The 7785-nt window shown below is 38.6% G+C and overlaps 1 protein-coding gene across 1 annotated transcript in view; it reads right to left on the bottom strand.

Annotated features, from left to right (window-relative positions):
- The window catches only part of SH3GL2 (SH3-domain GRB2-like 2), a 20938-nt gene extending 20783 nt beyond the window's left edge, over positions 1-155 (bottom strand). Inside the window, exon 1 of the mRNA XM_009328067.1 lies at positions 90-155. Coding sequence (XP_009326342.1) covers positions 90-98 — 9 coding nt within the window. The 5' untranslated portion in view covers positions 99-155. The remainder of the gene's footprint in view (positions 1-89) is intronic.
- Between the last annotated feature and the right edge of the window lie 7630 nt (positions 156-7785).

The raw sequence follows: 7785 nt of genomic DNA, 5'->3' as shown, positions 1-7785 counted from the left end.
AAATTCAGGGACAAAAGCTTTGAAATTCCTGTCCTAGAAAGGAAAAATGAATGGTAATAATGAATATACGCATCTCTATTTAGACTTACCCTTTCCATTTCTTTGAAGTCATCATCTAGCTTGGTTCCTTCTGCACCTCCTACTTTTTCACTCACTTTCTGCAGTTAAAAAAAGAACAACAAACAGATTCAGCAACAACTGAAAAATCTAGCCACCATGTTTTCCTGGGGAAATGTTTTTTTTTTCTGTAAGTGGTACAACTTTCAGACATATTATTCTTTCTGAAAAACTTACTTCAAACACACTTTAACTTAAGTTAAACAATCAGGAAATAATGTATCACTGCTTAAGTCTCAGAGACCCAATCTTCTGCTGGTGTCAGAAGTACATACTATCATGTCTTTGCAAGATCACACCTCTATTTCTCTGTTGAATGAATGTCTGTATCTTGGAACTTAACAAGCAATTAATCAACAATGACAGATCTGTACTCAGTAGACAGAAATACCCATGGTCGTGTGTGCTGATGAAAAGGGAGGTGACCTAATAGAATGACCTGGGGAAGGAATCAAGGCACTAAAAAATTTCTCATCAGAGCTGAAAAACGGCCCCAGCTGCTTTGTCCAGTGTGTATCAATGCAACACCATGGGTAATAATCATGCCTAAGCACAGAGCAAGAAGCAGCTCCCAAGGACTGACTCAAGCCACCCAGAAGGCAACAGGCACCCACACCTGAGAACTCTTAGAAACATACTGACTCAAGCCACAACTAGACCTTCACCATTAAAAATCCAGTTTATAAATAAAAGTGATAGATAGAAAAAAAACTACATTCACACCACGCAAGAGCTTGAAGTTCACATGAGTTATATACAAAATACTCAGTTGACAGATCTATTAGAAAGAATGAAAAAGAACTTTGGTGTCATGTCTTTAGCAAATACTCAATTTTTTTTATAAAATACTCAGTTTGAAAACTAATTGGAAAATGATTTTGTGCTACAGATTCAATCCCTTGATTCAGTGCAACCCACTGAACTGAGTTTCCCTTTACTGTCAGTAAAAGTGACAGTAACAGATTTGAATGGTAACTGCTATGCAACACCATTCAAAATGGATTTTAGCAATTGCATTGTCAGTCACCAAGTGTTTTAGTGGTGTAATTCCACAACTAAGTCAGGTGCATACGATCCAGTGAGTGTACTGATCTTACAATGGGCTGTTGTTTGTCATAAGAAATTCATCAGACATATGACTTTGTTTGCTATCCATTTTTAGTTTTTTGTACTGAACACCATTTAATTTTACAAACTTTCCTAGGTGCCTCTGAATCATCTTTGAACTGTTTTAACTGTAACTTAAGTGTAACTACTATTTCAGTGAAGTGACTCCTGCAATAAACAAGTAGAAATGAAAGAAAAATCACACTTTTTCCCTCTCAGTTTCAACCACTGTGTTAACTCTTCTATAGCTTTCTTTTACTATAAAGAGGAGGAAGACCCACAGTCAATTACTCACATGCCATTAATAAAATCCAGACATTTGATTAATTTCAAATTCACTCCAGTTCACTCCAACAAAGCTGCAAGTGCAGCATGGCCAAGCACTTACTAATGCAGGCTATAATTATCTGTGCAATAGGAAATGGCTATCAGCTCTGTTTGTTTTCTGTCAGCTCCTTGCAAATTAGTACCCAAAATGATACATTAATGAGACATAAATACTATGAAATACCCTGAAAAAAACCAAAGAACTTTACTTATCCCTTCTTTGCTGTACAGAAGAGATGTGCAAATCCGTTCAGACACTCTCTTGTCATTAATCTGAATGCAGATGAGTTTGTGTGGTCTGTATTACTGAACTTGGGCCTTACAGATATTAGTGAAGTGCCGCAAAAAATCTTAGATTTCAAACTCAGTGCTGTTAGGAACAATTCTGCAGTGGACAAGAGATAGATTCAATGTCCTAAAAGGTGCTATTCATTTGCAGCTTCTGTGAAAAATGGTAACAAAAGAAGCATAAAAGACCAGAAGCTTTCTTCACCAATCCATGAATTAATCTTCTGCAAATGGACCTCCTACTACAGATGGTACGGCAAAATCTGCACAGGAGCTTTCTACCACAAAGATTTCAGGTCCCTGAAAACAATAGTATGCAAATATGCTAGTACTTAAATATTCAAAACAGATTTTGAATAACTGAAGTTTAACTCTAAGTAACAAAGTACCCAAAGGTAATGAAAGTTCCAGCCCTTTTTAGCTGTAGCTTTACTTTTCATCACTTTGAGATATTTTCATAGTTGATGAGGATTTGCAAAGACATGGCTTATCATCCCCACAGATGCCCTAAAGATCCCATCTCACATCTACAAACTGTAGCGACTGCAATTGCTCCTCCCCTTCATATTCGTCATTTCTCTAGCTGAGGAATGTATGACACTCTTAATAGTGCAGCTCTGTAGTCTGCTGGAGTGGTCACTGCTAAGTCAGAAAGGCAGGTCATCCCTCTCTTCTAAACGTGCTTTCCGTTTTTGGTCAGTTTGTCAATATTAGCCTCACAATCACCATCATGAGTCACTCATTTAAGGTGACTAACAAAACTATGTACTAAGCAGAAAATTAATTTGTAAAGCTCTGGGTCAAGTACTGTTACAGACAACAGAGGTGAGTCAAAGGAGAGAGAGGAGCTGTTAAGTCTTCAGCCCTTCTGGAGCTACGTGACTCTTCTTTCAGGGTAGTTACATCATAGGCCCTCAAGGAAGTACCTTCACCTCCATTATCCAGACAAAAATCCTGTTTGGAAAAGCACTGACAGACCACAGGAAAAGAGCAGCTGAACCAAAATCCCACTTGCAAATTTAAATACTGTTTTTTTTCTTGAAGGACACAGCCACTCAGCAGTCAGGAGTTAAGAATTCAAATTAAGGATTCAAATTTAAGAGAAAAAAAAATATAAAAAATCAAACCCTCAAAAGTTCTTGCCCCTTAGGGCAGAAAGGGGAAATCTCCTCAAAGAGGATATTAAGCCCCCTTTGCAAGGCCATAATCTAAAGAGGTCAGGTGGAAGCAGTGGGCCTGAGAAAGGCAGCCTGAGCATTTGCAAAAGAGCCCATATCTATGTCATCATGTATTGACTAAGTTTAGAGATATTCTTCAGCCCATTTATATCCATCCTCCAAATCAACTATTAAAGCATTTCATTAAGGCTACCACTCCACCATTCTCTAAGATTGTCAGATTTGATTGTCATAGGTCACGAAGCTATGCCAGCTTACGTCAGCTGAGGATCTGCTCTCGTGCTAAAGATTCAGAAGCAGTCAGAAACATCGCCAGCTAACAGCTACAGCTAGCCAGAAAACGAAAGCCTCCTTTTGCCATGTCATTTGAGTTGAGGTTTCAACATTTTGGTTCTTGCTTTACAACAGAATGAAAATTAGGCCCTTTAATTTGTCTCTAAAAACAGTAATACTACATCTCCTCCTAGTCCAGTCATATGGAAGAAACAAGACCTAATCTGATACCACAGCCAACATTATTTAGTTATTTTGTGATTGTGCCTTCTCTTTCTAATGTTGATTACCTATTCCACCTTGCCTCCAAAAAGCCTTTACAATAAAATTATCATCAAAATATCAATATATTTTCATGAAAAATAACAGATTCAACATACAAACATTTTCCGGGTGGGGGAAAAAATGTCATGAAAACATTTTGTGCATCAAAAATTTACAGACCTTTTCTACACCTAACAATGTCATGTTTTACAGTCAGGATCTCCATATTTTGTATGACTGGAAACAAGTGCTATGTGCCTTAGAGCAAATTCCAATTTTATAAAGATCCCATTTCCACTCAGGCAGAATATTAACTTAACATCTGCTGGTCAGGATGGTTTCAGTAGGGACAACAAAAGTGGCATGAATGCTACACTTAGGGGAAAAAATAAACTTGGTTTTTTCCTGGAAGATAATATTAAAAAGGCAGGTTTTTGGTAAGTGCTGACAGGATCTGGAATATAAGCCATAGCAATAGGAGTGTGGTTTGGTAGATTGATTTCATGTGAAACTAATTAGGACTTAGTTATGGAGCTATTTGTTCCATCTTTCATATAGTTGTGCAATTAACCTTTTTTTTGTATTACTGTGTCATGATGCAGCATTTCGCGCAGGACAAAAAAATGCTTTTGCAGTCACTATGAATATGCTGAAAATTCCAGTTGCCTTTCATAGAATACACTGATGATCCCTTGTACAGTATCCCATACAGCAGTCCTCTAACTAATGACAGTATGAATCTGATGCTGTCATCTCTCACTACTCACAAGGTATTAATGTAAATCAAATGTGCATTAGACAGCTGTTCCATGAGAATTATATTCTTCAGTACTATGGCACTGCATCGTACTGGAGTGCCTTCTGAACAATTCACAGTTCAAACAACTGCTACCAGAAAGCCTTGTGCAGTATGATATGCCACTACCCAAACTTGAAAATGCAGAAAGATCAGCATTAAACTACAATAGTAGTTACCTGAGTCTGCAGCTCTATTAATTTCATGAAATACTAGTTTGGCAGCATGTATAGAAGGCAGCTTTGCTTCTATACAGGAGTAGAAAACCAGCTTTGAATAGATTACCACCACAATACACTGCCTTTGCCCATGATGCAAATTGAATGACCTGTTTGCAAAGCAGTCACACCACTGTAAGACTGAAAACGTAACAGTCTCTTCATGGCATGCATTCATAGCTCCAAATATGGAGCACAGCAACCTTTTTACTCAAAGCACACAGCAAACTCTGATCTACTTCTTTACACCTTTTACCATTACCACCATCCTAAACTGGTTTTCCCCTTCGTATATTTTGGAGATAGTCCTTCCACAATGTTTCTTATCTACCACATAGTGCAGTTTCCACGGCATAACTTCTCCATCCCTAAAAGGAAGGCTGTTGACACTACAGTCCTATCAAATTACTACACAGGGGACAGGGTGGTAGGAACAAAAATTTTATTAATATGAAAGCTACAGGAAACAGTAATGAATGAAGCTTACAAATTCATGATGGAGAAAAATAATGTTTTCTGTAGTTCATGCTTGTTAAATGCAAGTCACCCTGTTGATTTCTCATTCCTGATTGCTTAGTATCTGTTCCACAGATTTCTACAGCTCTTCCATGCAGTTTTTGCCTTTTTGCCTTTTGCCTGTCACTGTGAGGATTTGTGTTCTGGAAGCACAGTGACAGAAGTATCTTCAGGTTTGTTAAAGATTTTCAAACAGGCTCTAAAATGCTGTGATGCTTTGTTGGCTTTGTAAACACAAGGAAGACGTAGCTGACTTGCAAAAGAAAGTAGTGAGAAATATACATTTTAATGGGAAGAAGGCTATCATTTTCATGGGAAGAAGTCTGTGTACACATGGTGAAGGTTTGCCAATACTGTACGCTTTTCAGAACGAGAAAACATTTGAAAAAGAACGTTTATAAAAAGCACGGTCTCTAATCAAGATTTTTTTTTTTATTCTGTCACTTCACATGCAAGAGAAAGACAAAACTGCCACTTGCAGGCTGATTTTTCTGTCTGTTTGATCCCACACAGTTTGGCATTTACGGTATCAGTATTTGTTACCACAGAAAACATGTGACACATGCAATTCAAATTTATGGTCATGGCCCTGCTTCTCTGCAGATAATGAAGCATACTTCCTTGTGGCAAATCACACTCTCAGCAATAACAGTAAGCAAGAGAGGAGATTTTCTGGTGTTTTCAGATAAACTAGAATAGGGACTAAAAGAAAAACCCCACCTCAAAAGCGTATGTAAATTAGCTGTATTTTAGACTTCTCCTCCTTCTCCAATTGACATCAGAATACAAAAGAAAAGAAGGACCTTTTCCGGCTTAGTCTGGAGATAGCTTATCTTCAGAAACATTAAGAGGCTGTAGAAAATATCACTGTTGGTTCACAGCACCTTATACTGTACTGGAAAGAAAATTAACATCTGATTTCAACTGAGGTAGAGTGATCTTGCTCAAGCTTTTCTGGAACAGCCATCTAGATGAGGGAAGTCCTGATTTAGAAGCCAAATGATCCAATATCATTAGTCTTGGAAAGCTTCAGGAAACTCAACAGATGTGATAAATCTCACCAGAAGCCAGAAGTGTCTGATTAGCCTTATATTTACATTGCACTCATTTGTTAGAGAAACTGAGCAAAACCCACACTTTCATTAAACACAAAAGATTTCACAAGACAGGAAAGCTTATCACCCTCTCCCTTACTTATAAAATTCTTTGAATTTTATTCTATTTTTCTTTTAATTTGTAAACACGTTGTGCAAAATAGGGACGGTCAGTAGGACATAGCATGAGAATGTAGAACAAGCCACTTCAGCAGCAAAAAAATAGGATCCAAACTTAACATACATTTAAGATACTGTAATGCCCTTTTACATTTCATTAGTAAATTTCTCTTCTTCATCTGGGACAGCTACAAGGGCAGTCCACAAAGCCAGCTGGAGCTCATCAGCAGAAGATCCTTCCCTTCCAGAACTGAGGAGCACAGTGACTCCACTGCTGCCACAGAAGATGTAAGGGGTCATGAAGACAGTGTGAAAGGCCAAGAGGGAAAAAATGAGAGATCCAAGAATGTCCAGGGAACTTAATTGTTTATCTCCTGTTTGCACTGGGAGTTTGAGTACGCCACTGAAGCTTTGCTTTCTCCTTGGCAAAATAAAGAAATACACTTGCCTACCACATGGGAAAACTGCGAGCATTAATTTGCACCTGCTACTGCTTGCCACCCAGAGCATATCTAACAGAAATGTTCGTGATGTAGTCAAGGTAAGCATCTGCCAGATAATCTGAGATTATCTTTTCCTTTTCGCTTCTGTCACTCAGCAGATATATTTAATCAGAAAATAATACACTCCCTCCCCTGATAGCACTGAAATAACTTTCTCCCTGCTTGAAATCTTTGTTTGCTGGCCTGTTCCACCGCAATGCCACGCCAGCCACAGGCTGGGTAGGTTTATCCTCCCTTAAAAGTTCCCTTGACTCTGCTGTTGGATGCAGAATGTCAACAATAAAGTGCACTATTCAAAGATCAGGAAGTGAACTGAATTTTGGAAACTCAAGCAGAAAAGAGAAGGCTATGACTGGATTCTAAAAGGCTTGCCTTCATCTCTCACAAAGCATCTTCTAAGTACCCTTTATATATATACAATAGCTTGGCCTTGCTAGTCCTCACAGCCGCTAGTAGTAAGGCCCATAGCTCTCTTAAGAGCTCCACTAACAATCTGAAGGCAGGTCAGAAGGTCGGGGAAATTGGCTATAGATGTGACATACGTAAGACACAGGAACTGGCAATGCTAAAGGCAAGCCTTTGCTAAAGCTTATCAAGTCATGAAGTAAATTCTTCGTGGGGTAAGATCTCCAGTAACGCCAGTGACAGTCTGGAGCAAAAGCAAAATAGCTCAGTGGAACTATTTCTCCCCAAGAAGGATAAAAAAGAGATCAGGATCCCAACCTCCAGCATTGTTGCAGTGTAAGACATACGCATTGTGAACCTATCCTGTGTTCTTACTCTCCTCATTTAGAATCGATCCCTAATTTGCCTTTTTTTTCATTTTCAGCTAAAGTTGTCAAAGGGGAGGAAAGAGGGTGTATGGATCAATCCTTTCTTTGACCAATCTGACCTAGCATTTTGCTTTCAGACTGCTATCAAGGTCCACACAGCAGAATTCCTGCAACTCCAGCATCACAGGGGGAGTCATTCGCATTCAGCACT

Source organism: Pygoscelis adeliae, unplaced genomic scaffold, assembly GCF_000699105.1.
Source record: "Pygoscelis adeliae isolate BGI_AS28 unplaced genomic scaffold, ASM69910v1 Scaffold45, whole genome shotgun sequence".
Classification (NCBI taxonomy): domain Eukaryota; kingdom Metazoa; phylum Chordata; class Aves; order Sphenisciformes; family Spheniscidae; genus Pygoscelis; species Pygoscelis adeliae.
Note: the sequence above shows the minus strand (reverse complement) of the source record. Positions and strands in the feature narration are given on the sequence as shown.